Here is a 15175-nt window from a genome sequence, read left to right on the forward strand (position 1 = left end):
CCTATGCAAAAGCAGCTTGCCTGGAGTATGGGATATACAGTTTCTATTCACTATTGATGTCCAGCTATTTCACCTGTGACAGATTTAAAGTAGAAACTCTCCAGATTCACCTCCCTACTTGCACCCTGTCAGTTTGCCCATTCAGTCATTACTTGCTGATATTTCTAGATTCAGTCAACAGTATGTATGCACTGAATCAACAGCTGTGCTAAAATTTTACTTCAACAGATGACTATTTAATAGATAAACATTAAGGTTATGCAATGTCAAAACCATGGAACACAATGCAAGTCAGGCAGCAGCCAGAAACCATACGGTTTTAGATATTTAATGATGACACACACTGTGCAACACTGAACAGAGCTACTCTGGAGACACCAGTTTAGAAGCAGTTTTAATGGAATTTTCTACTGCAGTTAGTTGGAAGGACACTTGTTTCCAGAAATGCAAATGTTACACCACCAAATCCATGTATTTTCACTGCTTTAATATTTCTTAACATCAAGATGTACTGATTTATAATTTTCAAGTAAAAACTGTGAAAGTTAGCAGGTTAAACAAAGAAGTTGTAAAAAATAGGTAGACAGTTCCTAACAAGTGTTTCAGTTTCTTACTGTCTGCTACTACCCATAAACACCTCGGCACCATCTTTTTATTTTATAGCTTATTAGTACTATAAAGGGCAAACAGAGTGTTTGTAATACCTACAAGAACTTTAGGAAAAAGTAATAATAAGCTCTGAACACTGCTACTCAAGGTATTCTCTCAAGTCTTTAAATGTGAAATCTTTAAATGTTAAAATCAGGATTTCAGTAAGTGTTTACATTCAGTAACTTCCAGTGTAAACTTTCAGCTTAGAACACTATTTGCCTTACAGATAGTATCCAGTTCTTTTAAAATGCATGTTTCAGATCCAACAAAAGATCCGAATTACTGCCCAGTCAATGCAAATGGGTTAAAACTTTCCTGCAAGCCAGATTTATATTGGGAAGATGAAGACATTAGGAATACATAAGTCCTCTTGGCAAGCACAATAAAAACAAAGATATATTTTGTATTGTTACAGCAGTGTTCTTAGAGACCACTATGCCAGGCAAGTGTTCTTACCTTGCACTTAAATTAGTATATGAGATGTCATGATTCAAGAACTCCTCCTCTTAATTTGATTTTTAGTAACAAGATGCTGCAGCACACAGCAAAGACCAGGGCTCATCTGCCACTAGCCAGTAGGAGGCTGTTGTCTGAAACAGGAGCATATGTTGCCATATACTTACCAAGTTTACTTTTTCTCCTCCCAAATGAAAGACAGCTCCATTTCAAACAGAGCTTGAAGGCCACTTCTCCCAGCATATAAGAGACTGCCTCATTAAATATATACATGCTGTGCTGAGTTTAAGTTTGTGGTACAAGCTTGCAGCAGCTTTGTTTCTGTGGACAAAGCAAACTGGAAACACAGACTTCCCTCTGTGAAGGCAATTTAGACAACTCTGTGGAACTACAGAAACATACTACCCAACACAGCTTCACTTATGTATGTAGATTAAGCCAATAAATAAACCAGCCCATGAAGGCTTTGCTTTTACAGTCTGCCCTGCAATAGATAACCACATTCAAAAAGTAGACAGGGAAGTAACAGCCTTTTAGCACTACCATCAGAAAAGGTTTTACTATTTCAGTCCACGCCTCAAGAAGAGTGCTACCTCTGACAGCTACAACCAGCGCCAGAGTCACAGGCCTGAGGTCACCCACAGGATCCATGCCTGCTCTGTGTCCCTACAGCTGAGGGCACGAATGGACCTACCTGACAAGTTTTTTCTTCCACAAAACAGACACAATTAGAACCAGATCTAGCCATGAACTAGGAACACTTCACTGACAAATGGCTCGTCAGTATCACTGCCCTGGTATCAGAGCTTTCTCTTCAAGGACTGCGCAGAACAGGATATATTTGTAAGGGACCTGTAAAGTCCATAATCATCTCAGGATATCGCAGCACAGAGTAATTATATCAGTTGCTACATGCACTCTTGACAAAGGATCCCCTACAACCCTGGCATACCAGGAGGGCTACACCGACCAGGGCAGCACTTGTCCATGTCCAACAGCCCAGCTAGAACAGTGGTCAAGGCTCCAATTTCTTCACAAGCTTCTTATACAAGCAGTCCTAAAATGAGATGTTCAGTGCGATTACTGATGGGTATAGTTCCCATAAGCATGACTATCCAACATAGGAGTACCTGGATTTTATAAAGCTCTTCCTTTAAAGTAATTTTATGTAGGTAATACCAATTTGCCAAGGAGTTGTATGCTAAGTACACCACACCACACCTACTAAGACTCACAAATAGTAACTCAACGAGGTTTTTGAGTTGGAGGGAAAAAATAACACAGGGATGTGTTTTTCAAAACTAAAGAACAACCTCTTTGCAGGCAAATGCCATTGAAATAACATGAAGTCTCCTTATGGCTGTAGTCTCTTGCAGCTTTGGCAACTGCTCACAAGTAAGTCTCCCACCTTTACATAGTTACCATCTCCACTCTTGAACATGTTAGCGCACAGCATGGACATTGGATATAAGGTCTCCAGCATCTCAAGGCTTCCACCAGTTTTCAGGTTAGTTACTGGACAGAGTGGGGCACTGCTGATGCAACAGTGGGTACTGGAGCTCATGAAGATTTTACACTGTCATTTGTCTTTGACTGTATTTCTCTGTTTGACTCTTGTCATTCAGGAAACCACCACCACAGCCACCTGTGCTACTCACCTGCACAGCCCATGCTCACCCTGCCTTCTAGCAGGCAGCAGATCAAAAGCCCTAGCTCCACACAGCTAGGCAACAGAGCTAGCTTATGTGGATCAGCACTGAATCTACAGAAAAATCTGGTTTCAATTCTGGCTCTAAGTCCCAGCTCAGCATTTTAATCCAACCCTTCCTCTCGCCTTTGCAGTTTCCTCAGGATGGGACATGATTTATTCATTACTGAAGTACAGGCACCACCAAGTTCAGCCCAGCAAAGCAAGTTTTAAGAGGAATTTGTACTATGAAGCGGGTCTTGTCTGGATGAGAAGACTGATGAAGGCCTAGGACAGCAGTGAGACATTAAAGACAACACTCCTGAGAAGCTAAGAAAGCCCATAATTAATCCTTCTTGAAATTAAACATCTTGTAAGAAAGCTTGGGCTCCTCCAGTCATGTTTTTTTCCCAGTACTATTCCTCCCAAGATTATCTTGAAATGAAGTACCAAAATACCTCCTTGTGAAGCCAAGATCTTCTCATGTGTTGAAGGCTCGCTATGTAAAGTGCCTGAGCACTTCTGTGACATTTGTAAAGACCTGACTTTGTAAGACAAATCCTTAGTCTTTCATTAGTAAGTCACCAACCCATCTTCCTTGTCACCATCAAGGCAGTTGTCATGCCATTAAAATGGCATAAATAGTGAAATAAAAACATGGCCAGTTCTCATCACTAGGCAGGAGCAATGCTGATCAATAATGGTATCAAAGTCAATACACATAGCAGTAACAGACCTGATGAGTGCAAAAGACACTTGAACAGGCCCCTCCCCTCCTCCACCCTATGCTGAGAGTACCCAGCTAGATGGATGCCCTTTGCTTTGGATTCAAGGAGCCTTGATTTGCTCAGTCTCAAACCCTTGGGTAACTGCATTACCCAAGAAAACCATCTTTCATTTGGAAAAGCAGCAGGCATGACACTGGAAAGTGACATCCTTATGGGACTCCAGGCATCACTCGTGTCTCGCAGTTGCCAGCAGCTAAACCTGCTCCAGAAGGATTTATACCCTCAGTTATCTTACAAGCCAAAGAAAACGAGCAGCTAGAGTTCACTGCATGTCTGACAACACTGTCTGCAAGCAACAGAAGGTTCTTTTGGGTGGTGGAGGTGCTTCAATTAGATCAGCAGGCCTGTTCAGACTTCTAGTAGCTACCAGAAAACCACCTCTTGTTCCACAGTTCTTAGGAAGAACATCGCTTCTAAAAAAAGTTTCTTCCAATTTGTAAGAGAATTTTCTGCAGACAACTATACCAAAGGTATGTGAATTTACTTCATGCAAGGGTGATAGATTTGTGACTTGGCAAGCAAAGACAGATAAAGTTGATCTTGCACTTAAGAAATCCACTATTGCAGTGTCTTATGTTCGGATGGTTCTGCTGGCTCTCTGAAAATATTCCTTGGAAACATCAGTGACAGATTAAGAATAAGCTTTAGGAGTCTTAACACACAAAACCCAATTTTTCATGGCTAGACTTTGCTCATGGCTTTAATTTTTTTCAAAGTCAGTGAAAGGATCTTTACAGATCATGTCACAGTACCAGATGAGGACTTTCCAACATCATAGAAAAAAAAGCAGTCTTTCTAAATTTGTTTCTGGCCTTACTTAGGCTAAAAGCCAAGTGTAAAATGATAGTAGAATGTATTTTGAAAACAATCACCTTATGCAAAAGCTGCATTTGTGTTCTCAAAGAGGCAGTGTCAGAAACAGCAATCAAGACAGAAGACACCTCAGAACAATGGCTACCATGTTCTGCAAGGATGGCTCACTGAATTTAGAGTAAGTGTCCAGAGATACTGACTCTGAAAGGGTAAACTGGCTTTCCTTCTGTTTCCTGCTATAAGCACTGATGAAGACAAAAGGGTCTGTTTGCTGCAGACTTCAAGATGAGAAAGGCCTGGTGTGATGACTAGGTTGGATGGGCTCTAACCTGCACTGTTGCTACTACAAGGGGCCAGCCCTAAACTGCATTGTTTCTATTAGAATTTAAATTAATTCTGTAATTTTCAGCTAATTCTAAACACATGTATTCCACTGTAAGAAGAAAGTGAATGAGAACTGAAATACAGAACACTCCACATTTGTTGGTTAGCTCTTCTCCAACTTCAGTTTGACATTGCACTTTATGCCCAGTTGGCAGCTTTAGTTCCTAGGTCTTGATCACATTCCTTTTTCTGTATTTTGTTTCTGGGTTTTGCGTTTGTGTTTTTTTCCCCTCTATTTCTCTTTACTAGATACAAGGTCTACACATTTTCATTATGCCAGCATTCTCTTATGACAGCCTTCTTCCAGGATGAAATTAAGTCTCAAGATCAGTCTTTATATGGCTAAAAGGAAGAAGACCAGGAGTCTTGCTTAGACTACAGCTGCTTAAGGACAGCACACTGCTCAAAGAGGAAGACCTCACAAAACTGCTGCTGTACATAACAGAGGAACACCACAAACAGGCTTTCACAAGACTTTGTCTGAAGCAGATGAGAGCCAAAATGCCATCTGGTGAACAGAAGCAAGTGTAATGGTACATACATGTTAACAACAGAAAACTAGAAATCCTGCTACAGACAAAAACAGAAACAGAGGTTTTCCTAGAGGGGCTCAGATAATATAGGTAAACTGTTGTACTATCAGAAGTGTATCATACTAAGAGAAAGAAAGCCAAGAAGGTCACTGACCTCTTTCTACACTAGAACAGGAGATGGGAATTAAGTACTACTACCGCACAATAGCAATTCCACTGTTCTGCCTTTAAAAATTAAATATGTATTTAAAATTAAATTTAAATATTTGTTTTATTTTTATATTAAAATTAAATTTTAAATTTTAAATATATAAAATTTAAAAATTTAAATATTAAAAATTAAAATAAAAATTAAGAAATATTAATACAGACGAACATTTCACAATTTGCAGTTTTAACTATCACAGTCTCTGTAAAAGTAATAAACTTAAATTCTAAGTACAGTTAAAAGAAATAAAAGGACATCCAGTGTCCAAACATTTTCAGTTTCCTACTTCTGACTTTCTGATAGTCTTGAAGTCCCTCCCTCCATACTTTGTTTTCCTGCTTCTGATCTGATGAACACTCCCTCCCCACTCATGCTCAACCAGTAAGAGCATCATAGATTTCAGACACTTCCAATAAAAAAACCACCCATACCATTTAATACTTTAGAGGACAAGAGCACACAGGTTAGTATCCAACCCTCCACAGGAATAATCATCAAAACCAGGATCTCGAAACAGCAGACCCCAATACTCCTCCTGTTTTTGAAGCAGAGGTGAGCTGTTCACATGTTTTCCCTTTTTCTGAAGAAAACAAGTACACTTCAGCTTCACCATGTTGTGTCTAGGGAGCTGCTGCTGCTGACAGACATTGGCAGGCAGATCTCTTGGGCCTCTCTTGCATTATTCATTTCACACACACCTTATAGAAATGCACAACACATATCCATTGCCACTTCGTTATCACTTCACTGGAATATCTTGCATCCTTTCAGGAAAAACTATTACTGTTTGTCTTTCATCCATGCAGAGTCAACATTTAATTAATATCAAAAAACTTGAAAGCCACTACTTAAAAGAATTCAATTTGTCTCAAGACTTCTGTAATTTCAAAAATAAGCACAGCCATATTTTACAATAGTAAAAGCATTCGTATGGAGAAAACAAGTGTTTGGGTTAAAAAAACCCACCTAGACAGACCTCCATGCCTGGCATTTGCAGTGTTGTGGACCCATGCAGAAAGCCATATCCTACTTAAAGAACTTTGCATAGCACAGGGAGGGCAGAAGACTGGAAGATGCATCACTGATCTCAGTAGTAACAAGCAGGTTTTTGTTTGTTTTGTTGACTTTTTCAGCTTGCTTAGAGCTTGGGTTTCAAGCAATGCTTGCAGTCTTCCCTCAGCTTCATACAGTACTGCTAGCCCTTTCTAATTGCAGTGTCAGAAACACCACCATCACGCAGGCTCAGGAAGGACCTTACTGCACCACTGAGGGTTTTGGCTGCGAGCCTGCTCAGCACCCTTAGGGTGTGCTGCATTGGTCTATGAATCCTCTGCCACAGGGAAAGCAGGGACAGACTCCTGCAAGAAACTCTATAATCAGATGCAACACAGCACTTGGGGTCCAAACAAAAAAAAAAGACAGGTAGTTACTAAAGATGAGATTAGCACATTTTGTAGTTTAGTCTGACTGCATTATTTTCCTCAGAGTGGTTAGGCATTAATGAACGACCATGTGGCTTACATGAAGTGACAGCAATATGCATTCAGAAATGAAGACTTCTCTGAGTATTACTCAGCAACATGAAAACCAAGCAGCCAGCTTAAGCTGGTTAAGTAAGAGTCTGAGGGGATTTGAATTTCAGTGAACAAATTTTACCTGCGGGTGAAGAGGCATGTGAAGAGGGGGTTTAAAATGGAAATACTGTCAAAGCTTTAACTGCAACATAGCTAAAAGATTGTGTAATTACCATTTATACAACTCCTACAGAAAGAGGAAAAACACACCTTTATTTACTTTTGTTCCAAGACAAATTGTTTCTGTGCTTTGGATCTGCTACAGCACTTCAATCTTACCTTAAGAATACAGTCCTGAGGTATTCGATTACCCTGTCAAGACTGCTAAATGGTCTGGCACCATGCCCCCTTCTCAATCTTTGCTGACTGATAGCATCAGTAAAACTGACTAGCTTTAATTAAACTTCCAGATAGGATCCCCTTTTGCTACTCCACTATTCTTTAGTGTGGGGGGTGGATCAAGACTGTAAGGAGGGTTTCTCTCACCTTCACAGCTCACTTGCCTCTGGTATTTTAACAGACTTTTTTTTTTTTACACAACTCACTTCATTGCTCCCCAGGGACATTAATTAACGAAAAAATTGCTACAAAAAGTGACACTACCAAAATTTTCCTCTGTAAGTATCAGTGGTGAAGATGGGAACAGTTCCAATCTCTTCAGAGTTTGTGCATAGGTAGAACTAGCATGTTTCTTTTTGCAGAATTGTTATTTTCCACTAAGCGTAAAAAGCATTTTCCAGAGTACTGTCATAGGTAGAAGTTCATAAGGGTGGAGATCTTGGGCAGTTAAATTAACAGGTTAATTCCTTTAAAATGAGTCTTACCATAAATCTAAGTAATGGTTCAAGGCACCAGGTGAAGCTGCATTGCATAAGGGCAAGTTTTAAGGACACTGCCTCAGAGGACACTACTGAAGTTGTGGCACATCCCTCCACTTCAAGTCTTCCCTTGCTGTAATGCACTTCCTTGGGCATCTTTAAAGCCAGTATTTCCGTGCTCACTCTTCTACTGAAGTTCTAACTAGCTCTTCTCATTACATACCTTTCTACAGTAGGGCAGTTAACTAGGTGATGATGGCAAAGTAGGACACCTGTACTTGTAGCCTAAGAATTTATCAAACTTCACTCCAACAGGAAGTTGGCAGAGTATTACTTGTTAAGCCCCATTTCTTTTTTTTAATATATGCAAAGCTATAAAGAAGTGGGAAGGAAACCTACAGATTTAATACTTTAGATAAAATATTTCTTAAATCTCTATTCCCGTGACAGGTGGTGATTACCCATGTAAAACACCCCAATAGTCTGAAGAACTTAAAGAGGAGGAAAACTCAATAAATCTGCTTTTTAAGTACTAGGCTCATTAAAGATACAGCTAGATAATGCTGTCTTAGAAAAAAAGGACAACTCCTGGGCCTCTAACCTGGACAAATGATTTTTTTCCCTTTAACACATACTTGCATACATGTCTATACCAGCGCTGATGAGTAAGGAAACCATCTGTCAGCTCCTACATACAGAGATTCTGCTACTTGAGTATGCTCCTTTGCCCCAGTTCACTTTGTGAGGCACAACAAGCACTATATGACTGCCATCTGCAGTGTCCCTTTGGCAGCTATGATCCAGAAAAGGCCATGTCAATCATTCAAACAGTCTAGCACCCACAGAGAAAAGCCAAAGAGGTTTTCCTGTGTTCTCCTGCTGCTCTTAATCTAGGTAAAAAGTTGCCTCATATTCAGCATCTCACACAGCTCTGCCGTTTTAAAGGACAGGATTATTTTTTTCCCCACTCCTCTTTAGCTGTCTTTACTACACTTTCATAGAAGTCTTATGCCACACAAAGATATTCCTATTCAGATAATCTCACAATAAGTTACCTTTATCTCCCACCCACACACACCCCCAACAAAAACATTCACTGAATTTTTTTAACTATGTGCAAGTCAGCACTCATATGCTGTTTGCTCTTCAGTCTTCCACATCTGGGAAAAACCATCCTTCCAGGACAACCCAAATGAAAAAAGTCATGGACAATCAAGTGGGTAAGCAGAAAAATCACTCCACATTTTCATTGGCTTTTAAATAGAACAGAGCCAAAGTGCTTCCCAGCAGCTGCTTCTTCCAAAAGAGAAGCCACAGAAAATGTTCTACCTCTAAGATACAACTTATTTTTACACTGAAGTTGCATAACCCAGATGAAACCCAAACTTCACAGGCTACTTGCAATACAAATAAGCCTGTTTACACTACAAAACCTAAATTATGCCACAGAGGCTATCATGTAATATGTGCAGGAATTCTGGCTAGCAGAGAGGGGTTCTGGTATCTTAACACACCTAGACATGCCTTCAACATCAAGACATACCCACTCCACAGCCTTGATATTCAGGTCAAATCAGAAGGCAACAGAACTGGCACCAGGTTAGACAAGACTAGGACTGCTACAACTTGCTTTGGGGTATGGATCTGAAATCTGCTTGCGATACTCCGCAAGTAGCTCAATAGAGTACTCCCTCCATAAAGCATTCCACAAGATGCTCTTTTTAAAAAGGTATGAGATAATAGGTTTCAATGTCACCACCCATAATGCCACTACCCATACAGAATAGCTTAAGCCTGCCTTTTGCTAATTCACCTTTTCAATGTATTTTATTTCAAGAAAACAGTAGGTGGCATCCCCTTTTAGGAATCAGAGAAATATCCAATTACTAACAGGCTAGTACAGAAGCAGTGGATCAGATACCTGTCATGGCCCCAATCTACATCAGGATCAGGAAAATTCCCCGAGAGGGAGCGCTCTCAGTTCAGCCACAATATGAAGGTCCATCACCTAACCAACAACATTCCTTCCAGTTTTATAGACTAAGAGGAAACAAATGCTCTCAATCAATCTAGTAAAGTACTAGTAATTTCTACAAAAATTCCCAGAAAATTTACAGAGAACAATCATCCAGTTTCTTTGGAAGTCAAAATATCCACTAACACTATCCTATTTTATCATTTTTCATATGAAAGTATATACAAAAATCTCAATTACATCCATTTTTTAAAGCTGAAAGGAAGTCTAAGAGTTTGATTCTGAGTTTGCCAAACAGGTTCTTAATTTTAATAGAAGTATAAACTCTGGACAAATAGGTCTATAAACTGTAAGTAGTCTCTGCAAAGGTCCTAGCACTGAGGTCTGGTGAGTGACTCCCTGCACCCCCGATGTTGCCCACTAAGGCAGCAAAGGCTTCAGACATCAGCTTTGTATCTGCTCAGTATTGCCTCCAGGCTGATCAGAGGAATATGTAAAATTAGAGTGCTTCCCAGTAGGCTGGGCATTTCTGATGATACACAGAGAGGCAGAAACTCCTGGTAAGTCTCCTTTTAAGTCACTGCCACACAGACATCTTAGTTCTTTTAACAGGAGAAGCAACTGCGCAACGTACAAATGCCTTGGTCTTAAAATATATCAGGGATCCCCCTAGCCTCTGCCCATTCTGCAGCATGGGAGGAGGTAAAAACAGCCTCTTTAAACAACATCTTGGGAGAACCCAGTCATGAAAACTTGGCCTGAAACCCAGCTCATATCTAAGAAGGAAAATGACTTGAGAGGTGGGAGTAAAGCAGTTTTTCCCCCTCAGGTCATGCACACTAACACTAAAAGATGCTGAAGTCAAACAGGGCTGAGCGTGGGTAGCTAAAGTCAGAATTTTGCCTGTAACATGAACAAACAGCATTTCCATGTTTTTCTAACTAAAGAGATCTTCTTTGTTTTGGTGAAGAGGTCATTTCAGCATGTGACAGCTCAAATATTTCAGATTTTCTTTAGCTGAGGACATCCAAGGCATGAATCCTTGGTAATTTACACATAAGCTTTAGTCTCACTACCAGGGACACAGTCTGGTATTGTTTATAACCTACAATTCTACTTTCTTGTCCTGGGAAGGTAGGAAAACAAAGCACTGGTGTCATCTAAGACATGAAATGCAAAGATACATTGTACCTGCAATACTGCTGGAATGCAAACTCATTCCCTTTCTCACCACCACCCAAAAGACAGAAACCTGGAGCACAAGATGACTTTCCTCAACTCTCCACCAAAGCAGAAAACAGCAAAGACTGCCAGAAGCACATAGGGCGCTTTCTACAGCAAATCGTCCGTCCATGTTTTTCATCCATTGTTACTGTCAGCTATGATTCACCATTTGTTAAACAGCAATATATAAGTTTCAAATAGTGTAATCCATTTTATTAAATCCTGTGAATCCAGAATAGGTAGGGAATTTAACCATATTTACTGCCATATTTTTGTCTCAGTCATCTGTAAATGGCTCTGCACTGCTTTAAGTTCAAACTTTTTAAGAAGTGAGCTTTATCTTATGGCTCAAACACAATCCCAGTTAATGGGCAGTCCCTATCCAAGTGATCAGCTAGCAAACCCTGCTGTTTAATGATGGGGAAAAGCCTAGTTGGAACACAGATGGCCTTCAGGCACCAACACCTATGAAACATGTTCAGAAGTCTGCATTCCCTGGTAAAGTTTTAAGTTTCCTCTCAAGATTTCAGAGCCCAAACAGTTGCTCAAATGAGTATCCCAGCTTTTCTGATAATTAAGGGAGTAGAGATGACAGAAAGTAACTCAAGATTTCTGCTTCTAGAAATTCGAGAAACTGAGTTTAGTAAACAAGGTTCAGGAGTTACAATGCAAACAAAGAAACAGGAACCGCAAATTAGAGACTGGAGCCCTAGAAGTCCAGTAATTCATAGATAAGCAAAATAGTTACTTCTGTGTTTCATTTTAATGATTTATAAGGAGAAAAAAGACACTAGTAACCTCAAAAAAGAGTATTAGTAAGTTATACCATCTTCATCAACAAATCAAGGATGAAGCACATAGTACAGTGTTCAGACTACATGCAATATTGTGTTTCTGTGACTGAAATATACAACACAATTTCTCAGTTGAAACAATTCTAACTCACATCTAAAATGTTATCAAGTGCATTAAAAAAAAAATCAAAGTTTTCTATACTTAACCATAATCTAACACTAAATTTAAACAGACTAGCAAGGACTCACCATCTGCTACGTAAGTCCTAGTCTATTTTTCTATTGACATTAGCAGAAGGCTTAAGTTACACTTGGAAAGGGAAAAATAATCATGCATCCGATCAACAGTAAGTCAAAACATTTCAGTTTCTTTAAATAATTAACACTACATACTTTTATGGTTTTAGTTTGGAGTCTCAATCCATTCAGAGTGTTGATAGCTTTTTCAGCATCCTTGGGGTCAACGTAGTTCACAAAACCATAACCCAAGCTCTGTCCTGATTAAAGAGAGGAAGAAGAGTGATCATTAGTACCGCAGTGCTATGCGCTGGATAGACAACAGCTAAAATCTATATAAACACAGTGAGCAAAAATGGCTTCTGGTAAAGAACAGTATCTGCCCCAGATAGTTTCTAAGGCTCACAACACCCAATTTTTCCAGTAAGGTTATTTTTAACCAGCTTCCTTCCACGTTCCCATGGACTGACTGCCTTAAGTTCAACACAGAAATGACTACAGTCAGTTTAATGAAAGACAAACTGCTATGCAAAATAGGTTCAGGATTGTTATGATCTGGAGCTTCAAAGGTAAGATAGTATTAGAAATCCACTAAATCACTGTTAACTCCTTAATTGAACACAAAGTATAGTGGCAAAATTCTGGACTCATGCTTGAAACTGAGCATGTTTCAAATATACCTCAGTATCAGTATTGGAACCAAATGTGAAGCTGAATGTTTCTACAGATGTTTTTCATACACTAAATAGAAACTCTCAGTAACAAGGAGTTTAAAGGCTCACTTTGTTCCTATATTCAAAAAAAACCTAGTACGCGCAACAAGACTCAACATTTTCAGGTTTTTAGCATCAGCAAATCAGATGCTAGACGGACTTTTTAATTAGCTCTTTTATCACTGAACCACAGCCCATTTCTAACAGCATATTCAGTCTAAGCATTTCTTACTGAACATTTGCATTTAGTAGTAGTTGTCTCTTGACAATTTCAAAACCTACCATATACCATCCTTAAATAGCATACCCCTTTTAAAATATTTTTAGTGCATAAGAATGCAAATAGGTAGAAAATTTTAACAAAGCAAAAGGATACCACTTACTAAATATACTGTCCTTTACTAGGATGGACCTTTTCAGAAACACTCCCATACTCTTTCACCATGCTTTTCTTAGAAATTGAAGTGACAAGGTCCAAAAACCAGTCAACAAACAGAGGCAAGCATCCAATATATCTAATTCACAAAATGCTAGTTTGAAATATTAGCTTGGAGACACAGCAATGTAAGAGTATAGACCACATTACATAAAGCACAAATGGCAAGTCAATTTGTTGCCAGCAAAGATATAGAAGAACGTACGCTGTATCGAGTTGTTGCATGGTATCTATACAGCATGTATTAAATAGTATATAAAGCAAAAAGCTGATAGGAAGTTTGTACCTGATTGAATGAGATTGATTTGTACAAAATCATGGATACCTGCAGTGGTGTGATTGTTACTAAACAGTCTACTATAGCACCAAAAGTTAGAGGACACTACCACTATGTCACCTTCCCCTAAAAAAGCTACCCTTGTTGTTCCCAGTCCCCTGCTCAAAACAGAACACAAACACAAATAAACTGGCTAATGAAGCCACAAATAGGTTTATATATATATAAAGTTATTAAAAAACATCCAAAACCCAATTGGACAAAGTCCTGAGCAACTCTCTCTAGACAACCCTGCTCTGAGTGAGAAGCTGGACTACATGATCTCCAGAAGTGCCTCCAACCTTAGCAATTCTGTGTTTCTGTAACAAACAATATGGAAATATGCACAAGCATTTCTGTATTCATTTAAAGCTCCACCTAGCTCATCCTAGAAGTACCTTTTTCCTTATTAGTTTGATGAGTAGAGGAATTTCTATACCTGTCACCTCCATCATTCCCACTGTCTGCAGAAACTCTTCCCAGCAGTATCTCCAGAAGAGCAACTTAAAGGAATGTCCTTTTTTTGTGCAACACTTATTTTAGTCTTATTTCCAAATACAGAAATGCTGATTTTTCATGTTAATCATCTAGGAAGGAACCCATTTAAACACAACCTTGAAAGATGAAACAGCTTCCTCTGAGGTTTTAACATGTAAGACACTCCCAATACATACTCCCTAATTCCAGACTGAACAGAAAAAGGCACACAAAAGTTATTCCTACAACCTCTCTGTTCATGTGATCTATTTTCCACATTAAAAACACCCAGACAAGCGCAGGCAAAGAGCACACCCAGCTGTTACAAAGGATATCATTCATGACCAGTTCTTCTGGAGAAATTAGATTATTGAAACTTGGTAACTATTAGTAGACTAGCCTGGGAAGCTGCACAAACAAAATCCAGTCATTTATTCGGTACAAGCTTGAACTTAACTCCTGCAGGTTTATTCTGCAATTTTGCGATTAAAAGAGGTTTCAGCATTAAGGGGGTGAACACTGAAGCAGGCCACCCAGAGTGGTTGCAAAGTCTTCATTCCAGGAGATACTCACAGTCTGACTAGACATGGTCCTGTGCAACCCTCTCAGGGAGAATCTGCTTGGGGAAGGGGAGGTGACTAGATTATCTGCAGAAGTCCCTTCTGCCTTCAAATGATTCCATGAATGATTTCTTTCATTTAATTTACTTTTGTTTAACTTGGGCTATCATCTAAAATTCAAAGGTGTTCAGATCTGACATTCCGATGGCCTTATATATTTGAGGAGGTTAAGTAAAACATCTTAGAAAGATTGAACTTTTGCCTGAACATTAGTAGTTCAATTACACATTATAAATAATTCAGAGTAAAAAAAAAAATCACTTTTTTCACAGGAGCACACAAAGAAGATTAATCTTGACTCTCAACAAGCAATAAAATTGGAAGTTGAACCTGACTTCTGGAATCAGATGCTTGAGGGACCACTTAAGTCTTCCTGCTTTTGTTAAGGGAAGATGCTTAAGAGGTTTGCCAGCTCAGATGACTAAGTTTTAGAAAATCCAGCGAAGCATTTCAAAAAATGCAGTGGAAGCA

The 15175-nt window shown here is 39.2% G+C and overlaps 1 protein-coding gene across 2 annotated transcripts in view; it reads right to left on the reverse strand.

Moving 5' to 3' along the window:
* The window catches only part of ELAVL2 (ELAV like RNA binding protein 2), a 46576-nt gene that overhangs the window by 11620 nt on the left and 19781 nt on the right, over positions 1-15175 (reverse strand). For both annotated transcript variants that reach the window (XM_027780668.2, XM_005233187.4), the window contains exon 3: positions 12299-12402. In XM_027780668.2, coding sequence (XP_027636469.1) covers positions 12299-12402 — 104 coding nt within the window. The remainder of the gene's footprint in view (positions 1-12298; positions 12403-15175) is intronic.

The sequence above is a fragment of the Falco peregrinus genome, chromosome Z, assembly GCF_023634155.1.
Source record: "Falco peregrinus isolate bFalPer1 chromosome Z, bFalPer1.pri, whole genome shotgun sequence".
Classification (NCBI taxonomy): Eukaryota; Metazoa; Chordata; class Aves; order Falconiformes; family Falconidae; genus Falco; species Falco peregrinus.